A 20652-nucleotide genomic window follows, 5' to 3' on the forward strand; every position below is an offset into this window, starting at 1 on the left:
TTGGTGATGTAAACTGGGTGTACAAAACATTAAGAACACCTTCCTAATATTGAGTTGCACCCCTTTTTGCCCTCAGAACGGCTTCAAATCGTCGGGGCATGGATAAGGTGTTCCATGGGGATGCTGGGGCCATGTTGACTCCAATGCTTCCCCACAGTTGTGTCCAGTTGGCTGGATGTCCTTTGGGTGGTGGACCAGTCTTGATACACACGGGGAAACTGTTGAGAGTGAAAAACCCAGCAGCGTTGCAGTTCTTGACACTCAAACCAATATTTTGTGTTGCCCATTCACCCTCTGAATGGCACACATACACAATCCATTGTCTCAAGGCTTTAAAAAAATCCTTCTTTAACCTGTCTCTTCTCCTTCATCTACACTGATTGAAGTGGATTTAACAAGTGACATCAATAAAGGATCAAAGCTTTAACCTGGTCAGTCTGTCATGGAAAGAGGTGTTCATAATGTTTTGTCCACTCAGTGCATGACAGGATTGGATGTTTATATATATTTTTAGTCATTTAGCAGACGCTCTTATACAATACATGCATGTTTTGTTCAATCAAGTTCATATTTATATCAAAAACCAGCTTTTTACATTAGCATGTGACGTTCAGAACTAGCATTCCCACCGAACACTTCCGGTGAATTTACTAAATTACTCACAATAAACGTTCACAAAAAACATAACATTATTTTAAGAATTATAGATACAGAACTCCTTTATGCAATCGCGGTGTCCGATTTTAAAATAGCTTTTCGGTGAAAGCACATTTCTTCGTCAGAATGCACTCCCAGGACTTCAACTTCAACAACAAATGTTGGTTTGGTTCCAAATAATCCATGGTTATATCCAAATAGCGGCGTTTTGTTCGTGCGTTCAAGACACAATCCGAAGGGTAACGAAGGGTGACGCGCCCGCGCGTATCGTGACAAAAAATTTCAATATATTCCATTACCGTACTTCGAAGCATGTCAAAAACTGTTTAAAATCAATTTTTATGCGATTTTTCTCGTAAAATAGCGATAATAATCCGACCAGGAGACGTTGTTTTCGTTCAAAGACTGAAAATGTAAAATGGACTCTTCACGTGCATGCGCACGCCCGTTTCACTGTTCTCAGATCGACCACTATCCAAATGCTCTACTGTTTTTCAGCCAGGGACTGCAGTGTCATCATTCCCCGTTTTTGCGCCTTCTGAGAGCCTATGGGAGCCTTAGAAAATGTCACGTTACAGCAGAGATCCTCTATTTTCCATAAAAAGGCCAAGAAATGGTCAGAGAGGGCACTTCCTGTATGCAATCTTCTCAGGTTTTGGCCTGCCATGTGAGTTCTGTTATACTCACAGACACCATTCAAACAGTTTTAGAAACTTTAGGGTGTTTCCTATCCAAATCAAACAATTATATGCATATTCTAGTTTCTGGGCAGGAATAATAACCAGATTAAATCGGGTACGTTTTTTATCTGGCCGTGAAAATACTGCACCCTATCCTAAACAGGTTAAACTGCAGCCGTCGACACAGCAGTTCTTAACCTGTTAGGGCTAGGGGGCAGCATTGACACGGCTGGATAAAAAACATACCCGATTTAATCTGGTTACCACTCCTACTCAGTAACTAGAATATGCATATACTTATTACATATGGATAGAAAACACCCTAAATTTTCTAAAACTGTTTGAATGGTGTCTGTGAGTATAACAGAACTCAAATGGCAGGTCAAAACCTGAGAGATTCCTTTACAGGAAGTGGCCTGTCTGACCATTTCTGGAACTTCTTTGCCATCTCTATCATTTACTAAGGATCTCTGCTCTAACGTGACACTTCCCACGTCGTCCATAGGCTCTCATAGCCCGGGAAAAAAGAGAATGTCGTCATTCCAGCCCCAGGCTGAAACACATTATCGCCTTTCTCAAGTGGCCCATCAAGAGACACTAGCTTATGCGCGTGACCCCGACCGCCCCCGCCTTTGGGATTTTTTTCCTCTGTTTGCCGAAAAGGAGATTCCCTGTCGGAATTTTACCGCTTTTCTACGAGAAAAATGACGTAAAAATTGATTTTAAACAGCGGTTGACATGCTTCGACGTACGGCAATTGAATACTTTGAATTTTATTGTCGGGAATTGCGCCAAGCGCGACACTTCTTTACTATTTCGGATAGTGTCTGGAACGCATACGAACAAAACGCCGCTATTCGGATATAACGATGGATTATTTTGGACCAAACCAACATTTGTTATTGAAGTAGACGTCCTGGGTGTGCATTCTGACGAAGACAACAAAAGGTAATGACATTTTTATAATAGTAAATATGATTATGGTGAGTGCTAAACTTGCCGGGTGTCTAAATAGCGAGCCCGTGATGCCTGGGCTATATACTTAGAATATTGCAAAATGTGCTTTCACCAAAAGCTATTTTAAAATCGGACATATCGAGTGCATAGAGGAGGTCTGTATCTATAATTCTTAAAATAATTGTTATGCTTTTTGTGAACGTTTATCGTGAGTAATTTAGTAAAATGTTAGCGAATTCCCCGTAAGTTTGCGGGGGTATGCTAGTTCTGAACGTCACATGCTAATGTAAAAGCTGGTTTTTGATATAAATATGAACTTGATTGAACAAAACATGCATGTATTGTATAACATAATGTCCTAGGGTTGTCATCTGATGAAGATCATCAAAGGTGAGTGCTGCATTTAGCTGTCTTCTGGGTTTTGGTGACATTATATGCTGGCTTGAAAAATGGGTGTCTGATTATTTCTGGCTTGGTACTCTGCTGACATAATCTAATGTTTTGCTTTCGTTGTAAAGCCTTTTTGAAATCGGACAGTGTGGTTAGATTAACGAGAGTCTTATCTTTAAATGGCTGTAAAATAGTCATATGTTTGAGAAATTGAAGTAATAGGATTTTGAAGATTTTGAAAATCGCGCCACAGGCTGGCAGTGGATGTTACGTAGGTGGGACGAATTCGTCCCGCCGGTCACATAGAGGTTAAAAGAGGAAGTAAACATAGACAAAGCTATATTAAAATTGTCAGTCTAGAGCACCAGTGAAAGTGATTTCGAAATGGGAGAAGTCAGGAGCAATTTATATAAGGACGGTATTTGGTATCATGATAAGTCACCAATACTACCTAAGTCATTGTTTAGAGATGCGGCAAGATTGACACATGGGCAGAGCCATGTGTCAACAGGGGTGATAGTAGAGCAGGTTCGGAAACACTTTGTGGCCTATTGGATAACGAACTACTTAAAAAAACATGTTTTATAATAGATAAGTATATTAAATGGGAAGAAGCGGTCCCAACTTACTGGGTGGACACGATTAGGGTCGTTGGTTTACTAGTATCTATCTCTTTAAATAATGGATTACATTTTAGCTGATCAGGTAAACCATATAGAATGCCAGAGTTAGGGAGGCCAGAACAGGTAGACATAGAAGTTGAAGATTTACTAACAGAACACATGGTTAACGAAACCCGTATGTCTGAGACTTTGTGTCCAACAGGTGAATTACAGGAGAAGATGATTCACTCAATCCAACCAGGAGACTGGGTGTGGATCCAGTCCCTCAGGAGAAAAGAACTGGAAGCAGCCACGGTGGGAGGGCCCATACCAAGTGTTCCTGGTAATAGCCTTCACGGTTAGAATAGCTGAAAGAGCTACCTGGGTTCATATCACACATTGCGGGAGGGTAAGACACACTGACACTGTCGAACAATCGCAGAGTTAGGAGAAGAACCGAATACCAATAAGGTTCGGAGGTTACCTCTCTAACGAAGATTCCCTAAACCGCCCGATCCTCACTGTGTGCGTTCATAGAAGTGAAAGTGTGGGTTGGCCTCTAGCCAGTGATATATTCTCCAGGAGGGGGTGGGGCTTTACAGGGATACTGGTCAGTCTGAGCTGTCTGATTGTGGGAGCCATATTTCGGTGTTCCTCAAGGTTCCGTTTTAGGACCACTATTGTTTTCACTATATATTTTACCTCTTGGGGATGTCATTCGAAAACATAATGTTAAATTTCACTGCTATGTGGACGACACACAGCTGTACATTTCAATGAAACATGGTGAAGCCCCAAAATTGCCCTCGCTAGAAGCCTGTGTTTCAGACATAAAGAAGTGGATGGCTGCAAACTTTCTACTTCTAAACTCGGACAAAACAGAGATGCTTGTTCTAGTTCCCAAGAAACAAAGAGATCTTCTGTTGAATCTGACAATTAATCTGGATGGTTGTACAGTCGTCTCAAATAAAACTGTGAAGGACCTCGGCGTTACTCTGGACCCTGATCTCTCTTTTGAAGAACATATCAAGACTGTTTCAAGGACAGCTTTTTTCCATCTACTTAACATTGAAAAATCAGAAACTTTCTGTCCAAAAATTATGCAGAAAAATTAATCCATGCTTTTGTTACTTCTAGGCTGGACTACTGCAATGCTCTACTTTCAGGCTACCCGTATAAAGCACTAAACAAACTTCAGTTAGTGCTAAATACGGCTGCTAGAATCCTGACTAGAACCAAAAGATTTGATCATATTACTCCAGTGCTAGCCTCCCTACACTGGCTTCCTGTTAAGGCAAGGGCTGATTTCAAGGTTTTACTGCTAACCTACAAAGCATTACATGGGCTTGCTCCTACCTATCTTTCCGATTTGGTCCTGCCGTACATACCTACACGTACACTACGGTCACAAGACGCAGGCCTCCTAATTGTCCCTAGAATTTCTAAGCAAACGGCTGGAGGTAGGGCTTTCTCCTATAGAGCTCCATTTTTATGGAATGGTCTGCCTACCCATGTGAGAGACGCAGACTCAGTCTCAACCTTTAAGTCTTTACTGAAGACTTATCTCTTCAGTAGGTCCTATGATTAAGTATAGTCTGGCCCAGGAGTGTGAAGGTGAACGGAAAGGCTGGAGCAACGAACCGCCCTTGCTGTCTCTGCCTTGCCGGTTCCCCTCTATCCACTGGGATTCTCTGCCTCTAACCCTATTACAGGGGCTGAGTCACTGGCTTACTGGTGTTCTTCCATGCCGTCCATGGGAGGGGTGCGTCACTTGAGTGGGTTGAGTCACTGACGTGGTCTTCCTGTCTGGGTTGGCACCCCCCCCCCTTGGGTTGTGCCATGGCGGAGATCTTTGTGGGCTATACTCGGCCTTGTCTTAGGACGGTAAGTTGGTGGTTGGAGACATCCCTCTAGTGGTGTGGGGGCTGTGCTTTGGCAAAGTGGGTGGGGTTATATCCTGCCTGTTTGGCCCTGTCCGGGGGGTATCATCGGATGGGGCCACAGTGTCTTCTGATCCCTCCTGTCTCAGCCTCCAGTATTTATGCTGCAGTAGTTTATGTGTCGGGAGGCTAGGGTCAGTCTGTTACATCTGGAGTATTTCTCTTGTCTTATCCGGTGTCCTGTGTGAATTTAAATATGCTCTCTCTAATTCTCTCTTTCTTTCTTTCTCTCGGAGGACCTGTGCCCTAGGACCATGCCTCAGGACTACCTGGCATGATGACTCCTTGCTGTCCCCAGTCCACCTGGCCATGCTGCTGCTCCAGTTTCAACTGTTCTGCCTGCGGCTACGGAACCCTGACCTGTTCACCGGACGTGCTTGTTGCACCCTCGACAACTACTATGATTATTATTATTTGACCATGCTGGTCATTTATGAACATTTTAACATCTTGACCATGTTCTGTTATAATATCCACCCGGCACAGCCAGAAGAGGACTGGCCACCCCTCATAGCCTGGTTCCTCTCTAGGTTTCTTCCTAGGTTTTTGGCCTTTCTAGGGAGTTTTTCCTAGCCACCGTGCTTCTTTCACATGCATTGCTTGCTGTTTGGGGTTTTAGGCTGGGTTTCTGTACAGCACTTTAAGATTTCAGCTGATGTACGAAGGGCTATATAAATACATTTGATTTGATTTGATAGCGCCCGCATACTTGCTGCATAGAAATATTTCTCAAACCAGCACAGCCGTCACAAAAATCCAAAATAGCGATAAAATAAATCACTTACCTTTGAAGATCTTCCTCTGTTTGCAATCCCAAGGGTCCCAGCTACACAATAAATGGTTGTTTTGTTTGATAAAGTCCCTCTTTATATCCCAAAAACTCAGTTTGGTTGGCGCGTTTTGTTCAGTAATCCACCCGTTCAACATGCAGACAAAATAATCCAAAAAGTTACCAATAAACTTCATCCAAACAAGTCAAACAACGTTTCTAATCAATCCTCAGCTACCCTAATATGTAAATAAACAATAAAACTGTAAATCAAGCAAAGTGTTTTCTATCAAATACAACCAATTATATGCATATCCTAGCTTCTGGGTCTGAGTAACAGGCAGTTTCCTTTGGGCATGCCAGACTCTCCGAACTTCCGAACACTGCCCCCTAGCCCGAAGAAGTTAACAAATTGGCCCATAACTTCAACAAACAATAACATAGACATACTGCAGGACCCATAACTTCACCTAACAACATAGACCTAGGACTATAAATAATTTCATACTTCAGGTGAAACATGGAAACTAAAATGTCTTTCATGACATTTCATAACCTGATCACCAGATAATTTTGTGAATAATCCCACTAGGCTATTCTGTAATGTGTTGCCATTCTAAATGTCCTGAATAAAGGAAAATAGCTCTGTGTGTTGTACAATAGCCTATCCATCAAGGAACAGTTCTCTACACATTATGAGCTAAGTATCTCTGTGTGCAAACAGACTAACGAGACGCTACTGTAAATCAGGCAGACAATAACACATTATAAACATCAATTTCTTAGGGATGTTGGATCCAACGTGGAGCACGGCATAACTGTCTTTACGAGAGTAATGAATGAAGAAGCACTTTGGTTGTTGTTGCATGTCGTGATGTTTGTCATGTGACTGTCATTCAGAAAATGATTTCCTGGATCAGCTGATGATAGTTGAACATGTGACTAACTAAACAGCTACAGTATTAAGAATTATGTGTAATTATTGAAGAACTGCGTTAATGACAGTATCCATTTGGGTGTTGTCAATAAAGTAAAGATGACTCTTGGTTAGAACCATTGGATTTAGCAAACTCTGAAATGATTTAGGATTTCTGTGCCCATGAAAACTATTTTCCCAGCGTACCATAAGGAGACACTAAATGTTACGTAATTAGAGAGCATTTCAGAGATCTGAATACAAAAAAACTGTCCGACAGCAAGATCCAGTATTTAACTTAAAGTTCATCATTTGACAAGCGTAACGTTATGATTATAACTACTGTTCCCTGAAGGAGGGAAACTAGGTACAACATACTATTAAATCCACACATTATGACTATAACTACTGTTCCCTGAAGGAGGGAAACTAGGTACAACATACTATTAAATCCACGCCTCGCTGGAAGCCCCGCCTTCTACAGGTGATGAGCGCGAGGCTCGGATTTCTTCCTTAAATTTAATACCGCTCTTCACCGACCCAGGAAGGGGTGGGGCCAAACAGGTGTTGTACCTCGTTTCCCTCCTTCAGGGAACAGTAATTATAGTCAAAGTTACATTTGGGGATGTCTGATAGTATTTCTGATTGTCTTAACACACCACCACTAATGAGTTGGCGTGTTTAAATTTTTGGGCTTTATGTAGGTCATTTTAAACTTAGCAATGGAAATAAAAATGTATATTTATAATTTTCATTTAAATAGAATGTAGATTAACCACAGAGAATGATGTTGAGATAAAGACAATTATAATTATTAATACTATTATAAATTATATAGGAGCATAACGACTGCTGGTGTAGCCTATTACCAGAAACTATAGGAGCATAACGACTGCTGGTGTAGCCTATTACCAGAAACTATAGGAGCATAACGACTGTAGTCTATTACCAGAAACTATAGGAGCATAACGACTGCAGGTGTAGTCTATTACCAGAAACTATAGGAGCATAACGACTGCTGGTGTAGTCTATTACCAGAAACTATAGGAGCATAACGACTGCTGGTGTAGCCTATTACCAGAAACTATAGGAGCATAACGACTGCTGGTGTAGTCTATTACCAGAAACTATAGGAGCATAACGACTGCTGGTGTAGTCTATTACCAGAAACTATAGGAGCATAATGACTGCTGGTGTAGCCTATTACCAGAAACTATAGGAGCATAACGACTGCTGGTGTAGCCTATTACCAGAAACTATAGGAGCATAACAACTGCTGGTGTAGCCTATTACCAGAAACTTTAGGAGCATAACGACTGCTGGTGTAGCCTATTACCAGAAACTATAGGAGCATAACGACTGCTGGTGTAGCCTATTACCAGAAACTATAGGAGCATAACGACTGCTGGTGTAGCCTATTACCAGAAACTATAGGAGCATAACGACTGCTGGTGTAGCCTATTACCAGAAACTATATGAGCATAACGACTGCTGGTGTAGCATATTACCAGAAACTATAGGAGCATAACGACTGCTGGTGTAGCCTATTACCAGAAACTATAGGAGCACAACGACTGCTGGTGTAGCCTATTACCAGAACCTATAGGAGCATAACGACTGCTGGTGTAGCCTATTACCAGAAACTATAGGAGGACAACGACTGCTGGTGTAGTCTATTACCAGAAACTATAGGAGCATAACGACTGCTGGTGTAGCCTATTACCAGAAACTATAGGAGCATAACGACTGCTGGTGTAGTCTATTACCAGAAACTATAGGAGCATAACGACTGCTGGTGTAGTCTATTACCAGAAACTATAGGAGCATAATGACTGCTGGTGTAGCCTATTACCAGAAACTATAGGAGCATAACGACTGCTGGTGTAGCCTATTACCAGAAACTATAGGAGCATAACGACTGCTGGTGTAGCCTATTACCAGAAACTTTAGGAGCATAACGACTGCTGGTGTAGCCTATTACCAGAAACTATAGGAGCATAACGACTGCTGGTGTAGCCTATTACCAGAAACTATAGGAGCATAACGACTGCTGGTGTAGCCTATTACCAGAAACTATAGGAGCATAACGACTGCTGGTGTAGCCTATTACCAGAAACTATAGGAGCATAACGACTGCTGGTCTAGCCTATTACCAGAAACTATAGGAGCATAACGACTGCTGGTGTAGTCTATTACCAGAAACTATAGGAGCATAATGACTGTAGTCTATTACCAGAAACTATAGGAGCATAACGACTGTAGTCTATTACCAGAAACTATAGGAGCATAACGACTGCTGGTGTAGCCTATTACCAGAAACTATAGGAGCATAACGACTGTAGCCTATTACCAGAAACTATAGGAGCATAACGACTGCTGGTGTAGCCTATTACCAGAAACTATAGGAGCATAACGACTGCTGGTGTAGCCTATTACCAGAAACTATAGGAGCATAACGACTGCTGGTGTAGCCTATTACCAGAAACTATAGGATCATAACTACTGCTGGTGTAGCCTATTACCAGAAACTATAGGAGCATAACGACTGCTGGTGTAGTCTATTACTAGAAACTATAGGAGCATAACGACTGCTGGTGTAGCCTATTACCAGAAACTATAGGAGCATAACGACTGCTGGTGTAGCCTATTACCAGAAACTATAGGAGCACAACGACTGCTGGTGTAGTCTATTACCAGAAACTATAGGAGCATAACGACTGTAGTCTATTACCAGAAACTATAGGAGCATAACGACTGCTGGTGTAGTCTATTACCAGAAACTATAGGAGCATAACGACTGCTGGTGTAGCCTATTACCAGAAACTATAGGAGCATAACGACTGCTGGTGTAGTCTATTACCAGAAACTATAGGAGCATAACGACTGCTGGTGTAGCCTATTACCAGAAACTATAGGAGCATAACGACTGCTGGTGTAGCCTATTACCAGAAACTATAGGAGCACAACGACTGCTGGTGTAGTCTATTACCAGAAACTATAGGAGCATAACGACTGCTGGTGTAGTCTATTACCAGAAACTATAGGAGCATAATGACTGCTGGTGTAGTCTATTACCAGAAACTATAGGAGCATAACGACTGCTGGTGTAGTCTATTACCAGAAACTATAGGTGCATAACGACTGCTGGTGTAGCCTATTACCAGAAACTATAGGAGCATAACGACTGCTGGTGTAGTCTATTACCAGAAACTATAGGAGCATAACGACTGCTGGTGTAGCCTATTACCAGAAACTATAGGAGCATAACGACTGCTGGTGTAGCCTATTACCAGAAACTATAGGAGCATAACGACTGCTGGTGTAGCCTATTACCAGAAACTATAGGAGCATAACGACTGCTGGTGTAGCCTATTACCAGAAACTATAGGAGCATAACGACTGCTGGTGTAGCCTATTACCAGAAACTATAGGAGCATAACGACTGAATTTATGAAGGCCAGCAGCAGCAGGAGGAGTAGGCTAAGTAGAGTTTTTTTTCTCATGGTTAGGCTATCTTGTTTCAGAGGGGTGTCATCAATAGCCCATAATGACAAAGGGAAAACAGGTTAAAAAATACAGAAATACCTTATTTACTTAACTATTCAGACCATTTGCTATGAGACTCGCAATTGCTTTCAGGTGCATCTTGTTTCCATTAATCATCCTTGAGATGTATCTACAACTTGAGGGATGGGAAAAATGCAACCATCCATGATATCAACATTCTAGTTTTAACCATGTTTTGAGGATATACAGTGTTTGTTTATATTTACTGACAAACATTGGAGTAATAAAAAGCTTATATTTTGGGTTCTGATGGAGTACAACAGTTGAACTAAGCTCATGAGGCATTTATAAGTGAATTCTTAAAGAAACAGATGGGTACATATCATTAATGTATAAGTCCCTAAATGGATGTAACAACTGCTGATTGGCCCTTTAAGAGAACATATTGGGCTAATCTAATAGGAGATATTGAGGACTACAGTATTTCAGGCATTGTCATTGGATGCATTTGATCAATTGTTAACGTTTTGTTGATGGTCCACTCTTGATGTTCTACACGTTACAGTGAAGCTTCAGCCATTCCTACAGAACAACATTAAAGTGTAGAACCCCTTTACTGCATATTGGTTCAACGACTGCAGAGACGGTACTTACTGGTGTTAAACAGATCTCCAACTTCCTCTTCTTCCTCCAATGTGACAGTCATCTCCCCCTCTTCCTCTTTCACTCCATAAACTGCCTCCTCTTTCTCTTCCTCCTCTTCTTCTTTTACTGTAACATCCTCCTCCTCTTTCACTCTGAACGCGTCTTCCTCTTCTTTCACTGAAACGTCTTTCTCTTCTTCTTCTTTCACGGTAACAGCCTCACCCTCTACTTGTTTTTGTATTGTAACATCCTTCTCTTCCTCCTCCTCTTTCACAAGAGCTTCTTTCTCCGTCCAGCAGACCTCCTCTTCTTTAGCAGGAGGAGAGTAGCTTAGTGAACTCATGGTCGGAGATGTTAGCTAGCTAGCATTAGCGACTAGCCTAGTTCTAAGCTAACTTAGCAAACCAGCTAGCTGACAAACAACGTAAATATATAATTAAATGGGCCAACAAGTACATACGACAGAAGTGTGTTTAATACACAGAGACTAATATACACCAAAACAGTGTAAAGAGCGTGAATGTTGTAGCTATGTTTGCTAGAAAGCTACCGAGGTGTCTGACTAGCTGTTGTTGTTGAAGGAGCGTCCCGTCCACTAGATTAGACGTCACACTGGCAGCATCGCCTGAACCTAAAAGACACACATCGCCATCTGCTGACTGGACTGGGCAACGCAGCTGAGGAACCAAACGTTTATTTTTCATTTATTTCATAAAAGTTTAATATTATATTAAGTCGTTCAAAGAGAAGCATGTGTTGATTGATTCGTTTTTAATGAGTGAGAATGTAAAACAAACTTTACACCCACTACATATTTGCATTGAACCATACTTCTGACATGGATCATTTTGACCCCAGAGGCATATCTTTTATCATAGCCAAAATGTATTTTATTCAATTCTTCCAAATTTTCATGACTTTGTCAATCAACTTGTTCTTAATAAATCTATATCATGGTTTAGTGTTTCTGTATCAATATGGACTTTTAACAAATTAAAATCCTTTGGAGTCATTTTGACTCCAGCCAAAAACACCTTTGATAAATAGGACGTTTATTTCAAATCAAATCACATTTTATTGGTCACATACACGTGTTTAGCAGATATTATTGCGGGTGTAGCGAAATGCTTGTGTTTCTAGCTCCGACAGTGCAGTAATATCTAACAAGTAATATCTAACTATTTCACAACATAGACCCAATACACACACATCTAAGTATTTGAATCTAGGTTTCTCTGTAGACATGATCCATCCCACCAGAGGGTGGAGGGGCTCCTGTATCAGTTGTTTTGACCAGATAGACACCTGCAGATACACAGTATAGTGCCGCCCATGTACTCTCCTAAGATTGGACTTTTCTATACCACGTATCACATGACTGTGTACAAAACTGCCAATGATAGAAAACTCTGCAGTGGTAGAAAATTCTGCCAGTGATATACAGTGCATTCGTTAAGTATTCAGACCCCTTCACTTTTTCCACATTTTGTTACGTTACAGCCGTATTCTAAAATGTCATAATTTTTCCCCTCATCAATCTACACACAATACCCCATAATGACAAACCAAAAACATACATTTTTGCAAATTTATTTACTGAAGTATTCGTACCTCAGCCAGGATTGTGAATGGTTAGGAAATAATGTCATGTTTTACTAGTACCTCAGCCAGCATTGTGAATGGTTAGGAAATAATATGTCATGTTTTACTAGTACCTCAGCCAGCATTGTGAATGGTTAGGAAATAATATGTCATGTTTTACTAGTACCTCAGCCAGCATTGTGAATGGTTAGGAAATAATATGTCATGTTTTACTAGTACCTCAGCCAGCATTGTGAATGGTTAGGAAATAATATGTTATGTTTTACTCGTACCTCAGCCAGCATTGTGAATGGTTAGGAAATAATATGTCATGTTTTACTCGTACCTCAGCCAGCATTGTGAATGGTTAGGAAATAATATGTCATGTTTTACTCGTACCTCAGCCAGCATTGTGAATGGTTAGGAAATAATATGTCATGTTTTACTAGTACCTCAGCCAGCATTGTGAATGGTTAGGAAATAATATGTCATGTTTTACTAGTACCTCAGCCAGCATTGTGAATGGTGTCTGATGCAGTGACATACTAGACCATGGCAGTAAATCTAATACTTAGGTGTTTTTAGGCATGAAAGGTCTGGGGTGGTTCAGTGGATATAAGTTACATCTCTGGCCATGCTGGCAGGGTCTGAATCAAACCCAATGTCCAGTGGGATTGATCTGTTTGATCCAATTGTTTGTTTCAGTTTCCAGTAGTTGAATCCTGTAACATATTGTTGATTTCAACATTTTTCATTTTCAACAAATGAACTGGGTTGGTTGAAAAGTGATACTAAACTTACATACCAGCACTATTTTGACATAGTGGAAGATATACTGAATTTATACTGTTTTTCATACTAAGATGGACCAAGATACGTGTTGCTTTTGCACATATTTGTTCATTAGTTTTGCAAAAGTCTGTTGATTGTCAGTCATTGGGTTCATTAGTTTTACAATATGTTCAAATCAAATCAAGCTTTATTTATACAGCACATTTCAGACATGGATGCAACGCAATGGCTTCACAGGAAAAAACAAATAAAAAAACAATGAAAATAAACAGAAATATTTACTACTCAGCAAACATAAGATGATACCAAACAGAATAATAACTGAAAGACTACTGAGCATTCTAAGGAAAATTCATTGATTAAAATTTTAACAATTGGATGTTATATTCAACCATAACAAGATGAACAAGCCAGCACAGGTGTAACACATTCTGACTAACGAGCTAGACGTGCTAACGAGCTAGACGTGCTAACGACGAGCTAGACGTGCTAACGACGAGCTAGACGTGCTAACGAGCTAGACGTGCTAACGACGAGCTATACGTGCTAACGAGCTAGACGTGCTAAAGTCCAACCTCAAACATAAATGGAAAAACCAAAGCCTGTAACACCTTAAGACAACAAATATATCCTATATTTTCGTTGGACAAGTTTGCTCACCACCAACAGAAAACAACTTCCATTTCACATGATAATCAACTACAATGCTTCACCTTCACCAATATAAACATGGTGTCTACTGGCTGTCAACAATTAAAAACAAGAAAAACTTATTAAAAAAAAAAAAAAAACACTTATTTCTAAATAATAATATACAATTGAAATATTTTTTTCTCCTTTTTCTCTTCTTACTATAGAATCCTAAAACTCACTAGCTTCTAGAACTCTCGTCTTCCTAAAACTCACTAGCTTCTAGAACTCTCGTCTTCCTAAAACTCACTAGCTTCTAGAACTCTCGTCTTCCTAAAACTCACTAGCTTCTAGAACTCTCGTCTTCCTAAAACTCACTAGCTTCTAGAACTCTCGTCTTCCTAAAACTCACTAGCTTCTAGAACTCTCGTCTTCCTAAAACTCACTAGCTTCTAGAACTCTCGTCTTCCTAAAACTCACTAGCTTCTAGAACTCTCGTCTTCCTAAAACTCACTAGCTTCTAGAACTAGCTCCTTAATATCCGTAGTAACTTTCCACCTCACTGCGGAGCTTCTCTCTCTTTTCAGGGTTCACTAGATAGGCATGTTGTTGGATCGGGGCCCAGTCCCCAATGTCATGCTCTAGTACATTTGGTTTGGCACATCTGAGAATGAACCCTGATATTCTAAAAGCAGCGTAACAATGTCAATATAATTGTACCCAAAGATTGTCAGTTGGTTGCATAAATAATTATGATTACTAAATCTTACATGAATATTAAACATGAAATATAAAAACCAAATGTACACCCCTTTGTTAATATGTATTAGCAAAAATTCACTAAATGGTGAGGCATAAAATGTATATTTTGTCAGGCTGGATGTTTGAAATATGAGGTGATTTGAGACCTGCTACTTCAGTAGTGGAATAAAGACATTTAGCACATGAATGTTGTAAATAAATACTGGAGTGATGTAGGATTGTTCATATAATTGATTATTGTACTGTGACTATGTGTTTAGGCTGTAAGTATGTTGAAATTAAATTGTTTTCTTTTCAACTTTCACTTTCAACTAAAACCAAACTTATATTGAATGTCGGGCAAAGTCTTATTTTCAACGACATTTTGCTAGGTGAGATATCCCCCAATGTCACAGTTTAAACGTGTCCAAATCAATAGTCCAAATGCAGAAACAGTTTGTGATAAATTGAAAACCTAAACATAAAATGTAACACAAACATCTGTCACAATAATCATATTATTTAAAACAATCTCCTTATAAACTGTACAAGCACCAAAAAACGCTGTTGTTTTGACAAGTAGCAATAAATCACTGATATCGATTAGGGGGAAATCAGGTTGTACGTGCTGTTGAAACTAACACAACTAAAAAAACACATGGAAATGGGAGATATATTTTACCTCACTGATTAGAGGACAACCTGCAGAAGACAGTCAGCTACATTTTGGAGTGATGCATTTAAATGTAGGGGTCACTAAACAAAGGAACACAACACTTATTTGTCATAACTCATCGATATCATGTGGATTTTTTTTCTACCGTTGTTTTACCAGTTAAGTTGACTGAGAACACATTCTCATTTACAGCAACAACCTGGGGAATAGTTACAGGGGAGAGGAGGGGGATGAATGAGCCAATTGTAAGCTGGGGATGATTAGGTGGCCGTGATGGTATGAGGGCCAGATTGGGAATTTAGCCAGGACACCGGGGTTAACACTCCTACTCTTACGATAAGTGCAATGGGATCTTTAATGAGCTCAGAGAGTCAGGACACCCGTTTAACGTCCCATCCGAAAGACGGCACCCTACACTGGGCAGTCACTGCCCTGGGGCATTGGGATATTGTTTAGACCAGAGGAAAGAGTTCCTCCGACTGGCCCTCCAGCAGCATATGGTCTCCCATCTAGGGACTGACCAGGACCAACCCTGCTTAGCTTCAGAAGCAAGCAAGCAGTGGGATGCAGGGTGGTATGCTGCTGGCAATCAATTGTGCGAAAGGAGGAAGATGAGTTTACACGTCCTGTTAAAACGAACAGCTCAAAATCCACATGGAATCTGGGAATAATGTGTACATCCCTGGTTAGAAGACAATTTGTAGAAAACAGCTAGCTACATTTTGAAGTGTTGCATTTTGATTCAAGTGGGTCACCAACATGGTAAGTGTAACACAACTCTTTCTTTTGTTAGTCACTTTTTGTTAAATCTCATAAATAGTAACTCTTTCAATTCAGAGCCTGGATTTTCCCCCTGAGGCTAATATCCATATCATGTTGATATCAATAGAACAGGGGACAAACGTTTAGGGTTCTAAATTGTGACATTAAAATACTCCTTTTACAATGTTAAAACATTCTACATTGTGAGATTTCATTTCATTGATATCATGAAACAATTCCTTCATGTATGCATTTTCTGATGTTTGATCAGAGATCTTTTATCAGAGTATCTCTTCCCACATATATCACAGCTATAAGGTTTCTCTCCTGTGTGTGTTCTCTGGTGCACTGTCAGCTCTCCAGATCCACCAAAACTCTTCCCACATTGGTCACAGCTATAAGATTTCTCTCCTGTGTGTATTCTCTGGTGTGATACCAGATGGCCAGATTGACCAAAACACTTCCCACATTGATCACACCTATAAGGTTTCTCTCCTGTGTGTGTTCTCTGGTGTTGAGTCAGAGAGCCAAATGTAGTAAAACTCTTCCCACATTGACCACAGCTATAAGATTTCTCTCCTGTGTGTATTCTCTGGTGTCGAGTCACAGTGCCAAATGTAGTAAAACTCTTCCCACATTGACCACAGCTATAAGATTTCTCTCCTGTGTGTGTTCTCTGGTGTGTTCTCTGGTGTGCAGTCAGATTTCCAGACCCACCAAAACTCTTCCCACATTGACCACAGATATAAGGTTTCTCTCCTGTGTGTGTTCTCTGGTGCACTGTCAGCCATCCAGATCCACCAAAACTCTTCCCACATTGATCACAGCTATAAGATTTCTCTCCTGTGTGTATTCTCTGGTGTCGAGTCACAGTGGCAAATGTAGTAAAACTCTTCCCACATTGATCACAGCTATAAGATTTCTCTCCTGTGTGTGTTCTCTGGTGTGCAGTCAGATTTCCAGATCGACCAAAACTCTTCCCACATTGATCACAGCTATACGGTTTCTCTCCTGTGTGTGTTCTCTGGTGCACTGTCAGCTCTCCAGATCCACCAAAACTCTTCCCACATTGGTCACAGCTATAAGATTTCTCTCCTGTGTGTACTCTCTGGTGTGATACCAGATGGCCAGATTGACCAAAACACTTCCCACATTGATCACACCTATAAGGTTTCTCTCCTGTGTGAATTCTCTGGTGTTGAGTCAGAGTGCTAGATGCAGCAAAACTCTTCCCACATTGACCACAGCTATAATATTTATCTCCTGTGTGTGTTCTCTGGTGTAGAGTCAGAGTGCTAGATGCAGCAAAACTCTTCCCACATTGACCACAGCTATAAGGTTTCTCTCCTGTGTGTGTTCTCTGGTGTGCAGTCAGACTTCCAGATAGACCAAAACTCTTCCCACATTGAGTACAGCTATAAGGTTTCTCTCCTGTGTGGATTCTCTGATGAATTTTAATGCCTGATGAGGTGAATCTCTTCCCACAGTCAGAGCAGCAGTGAGTTCTCTTCCCTGTGGATCTCTGCAGCTGTTTATTGAGGTGTTCTAATGTGGAGAGACTCTTCTCTGCCTCGTCAGCATCACGAGGGTGTTGAGGCTCCCCAGAGGATCCACAATAGTCCCATATCTCTCCTGTGTGAACAACAAAGTCAGACAGATGATTAAAGGCCCACAACAGCGGTAATCCACTGTAAAAGGTGATGCCAACAGCGTAGCCATGATGTTGGACAACAATTGACTTCTGTAATGAATGTTACAATTATTTGATATTTGCCTTAAAATGAGCAAGAATAGTCATATTTTGTCTTGTTTTCACATTAGTAGTAACATCAATGATTGTAGGCTAGAAATAAGTTATTCATGTTGTTGAAACTCTAAGCAGTGTGCCAGACAACTTTTGGTCTCCAATATAGGCCCCTTTCTGTATTTGCTAAAATTGCGGCACGAGGGCAATTTGATTGCAGAAACTCCTCCCTGCTAATGAGGAAACCACTAGTTATGGATGTACTATATCTGCCTGGAGCAAAAATGGTGAGCAAAGATTTTAGTTTTTCACAATGTATTCTGAATGTGAATGGGGGAAATTCAGGGGAGTAACCTCCATTTCCAGGTTGATGATGAGTTCATTTCACACTACCTTGGATTATAATTGTAAGGATATTTTTGAATGTCCTGTTTAATAAAATGTTTGCTAAAGCATTAAGAATTATGTGTAATTATTGAAGAACTGCGTTAATGACAGTATCCATTTGGGTGTTGTCAATAAAGTTATGATTTTTTAAATGTATTTTTAATTACATTTTGTTTTTCACCTTTATTTAAGCAGGTAGGCCAGTTGAGAACAAGTTCTCATTTACAACTGCGACCTGGCCAAGATAAAGCAAAGCAGTGTGACACAAACAACACAGAGTTACAAGTGGGATAAACAAACGTACAGTCAATAACACAACAGAAAAATCTATATACAGTGTGTGCAAATGGAGTAAGGAGGTAAGGAAATAAATAGGCCATAGTAGCAAAGTAATTACAATTTAGCAAATTAACACTGGAGTGATAGATGTGCAGATGATGATGTGCAAGTAGAGATACTGGGGTACAAAAGAGCAAAAAAAGTATATAAAAACATGGGGATGAGGTAGGCAGTTGGATGGACTATTTACAGATGGGCTGTGTACAGCTGCAGCGATCGGTAAACTGCTCAGATAGCTGATGCTTAAAGTTAGTGAGGGAGATATAAGTCTCCAACTCCAGCGATTTTTGCAATTTGTTCCAGTCATTGGCAGCAGAGAACTGGAAGGAAATGCGGCCAAAGTAGGTGTTGGCTTTGGGGATGACCAGTGAGATATACCTCCTGGAGCGCGTGCTATGGGTGGGTGTTGCTATGGTGACCAGTGAGCTGAGTTAAGGCGGCCTAGCAAAGACTTGTAGATGACCTGGAGCCAATGGGTTTGGCGACGAATATGTAGCGAGGGCCAGCCGACGAGAGCATACAGGGTGCAGTGGTGGGTGGTATATGGGACTTTGGTGACAAAACGGATGGCACTGTGATAGACTGCATCCAGTTTGATGAGTAGAGTGTTGGAGGCTATTTTGAAAATGACATCGCCGAAGTCAAGGATCGGTAGGATAGCCAGTTTTACGAGGGTATGTTTGGCAGCGTGAGTGAAGGAGGCTTTGTTGCGAAATAGGAAGCCGATGCTAGATTTAATTTTGGATTGGAAATGCTTAATGTTAGTCTGGAAGGAGAGTTTACAGTCTAACCAGATACCTAGGTATTTATAGTTGTCCACATATTCTAAGTCAGAACCGTCCAGAGTAGTGATGCTGGACGGGCGGGTGCGGGCAGCGATCAGTTGAAGAGCATACATTTAGTTTTACTAGCAAGCGTCCCACCCCTGGTACACCCTATCAACAGCAGGTGAAATATCAAGGGCGCCAAATTTGAAAACAATTAAATGTCATAATTCAAATTTCTCAAACATACAACTATCTTACACCCTTTGAAAGATAAACATCTCCTTAATCTAACCACGTTGTCCGATTTCAAAAAGGCTTTACGGCGAAAGCATAAAGTTAGATTATGTTAGGACAGTACATTGACAAAACATTACATACAGCTATTTTCAATGCAAAGACAGGCGTCACCAAAAGCAGAAAACCAGCTAAAATTATGCACTAACCTTTGACAATCTTCATCAGATGACACTCCTAGAACATTATGTTAGACAATACATGCATTTTTTGTTCTATCAAGTTCATATTTATATCCAAAAACAGCATTTTACAATGGCGTTGATGTTGAGAAAATATTTTCCCTCCAATACCGCCAGTCAATCAGCACAACAAATTAAATAATTACTATTCGAAACCATTGGTAAAATATTATATTTTCATTCAAAGAATTATAGATTAACATCTCGTGAACGCCACGGCATTGCCAGATTTAAAAATAACCTTACTGGGAAATCACACTTTGCAATAATCTGAGTACTGCGCTCAGAAAAATAGGCTTGGCGATACAGACTAGGCGCCATGTTGGAGAGATCTAAAATCAAAAATACTATGTAAATATTCCCTTACCTTTGATTATCTTCATCAGAAGGCACTTCCAGAAATCCCAGGTCCATAACAAATGTAGTTTTGTTCTAAAAAGCTCATAATTTATGTCCAAAAAGCTCCGTGTTGTTAGCGCGTCCTGTAGGCTACTCAAAAACATGAACGTCGCCCGCCGGACATGTCTTCACCAAAGAGGGAAAAAAAATTATGTACGTTCGTTCAAACATGTCAAACGTTGTATAGCATAAAACGTTAGGGCCTTTTTCAATCAGAACTTCAATAATATTCAAGGCGGACGATTGCATTCTCTTTTAAAACGTATTGGAACGAGGGTACCCAACATGCACTCGC

General features: G+C 40.5%; 1 protein-coding gene across 1 annotated transcript in view; it reads right to left on the bottom strand.

Annotated features, from left to right (window-relative positions):
* LOC123741878 (zinc finger protein 184-like) overlaps window positions 1-17650 on the bottom strand; it is a gene marked incomplete at both ends in the record, with an annotated part of 464177 nt that extends 446527 nt beyond the window's left edge. The window contains one exon of the mRNA XM_045716109.1: window positions 16615-17650. Within this exon, the coding sequence (XP_045572065.1) occupies window positions 16615-17650 (1036 nt within the window). The remainder of the gene's footprint in view (window positions 1-16614) is intronic.
* Window positions 17651-20652: the final 3002 nt, after the last annotated feature.

Source organism: Salmo salar, chromosome ssa03 (genome assembly GCF_905237065.1).
Source record: "Salmo salar chromosome ssa03, Ssal_v3.1, whole genome shotgun sequence".
Classification (NCBI taxonomy): domain Eukaryota; kingdom Metazoa; phylum Chordata; class Actinopteri; order Salmoniformes; family Salmonidae; genus Salmo; species Salmo salar.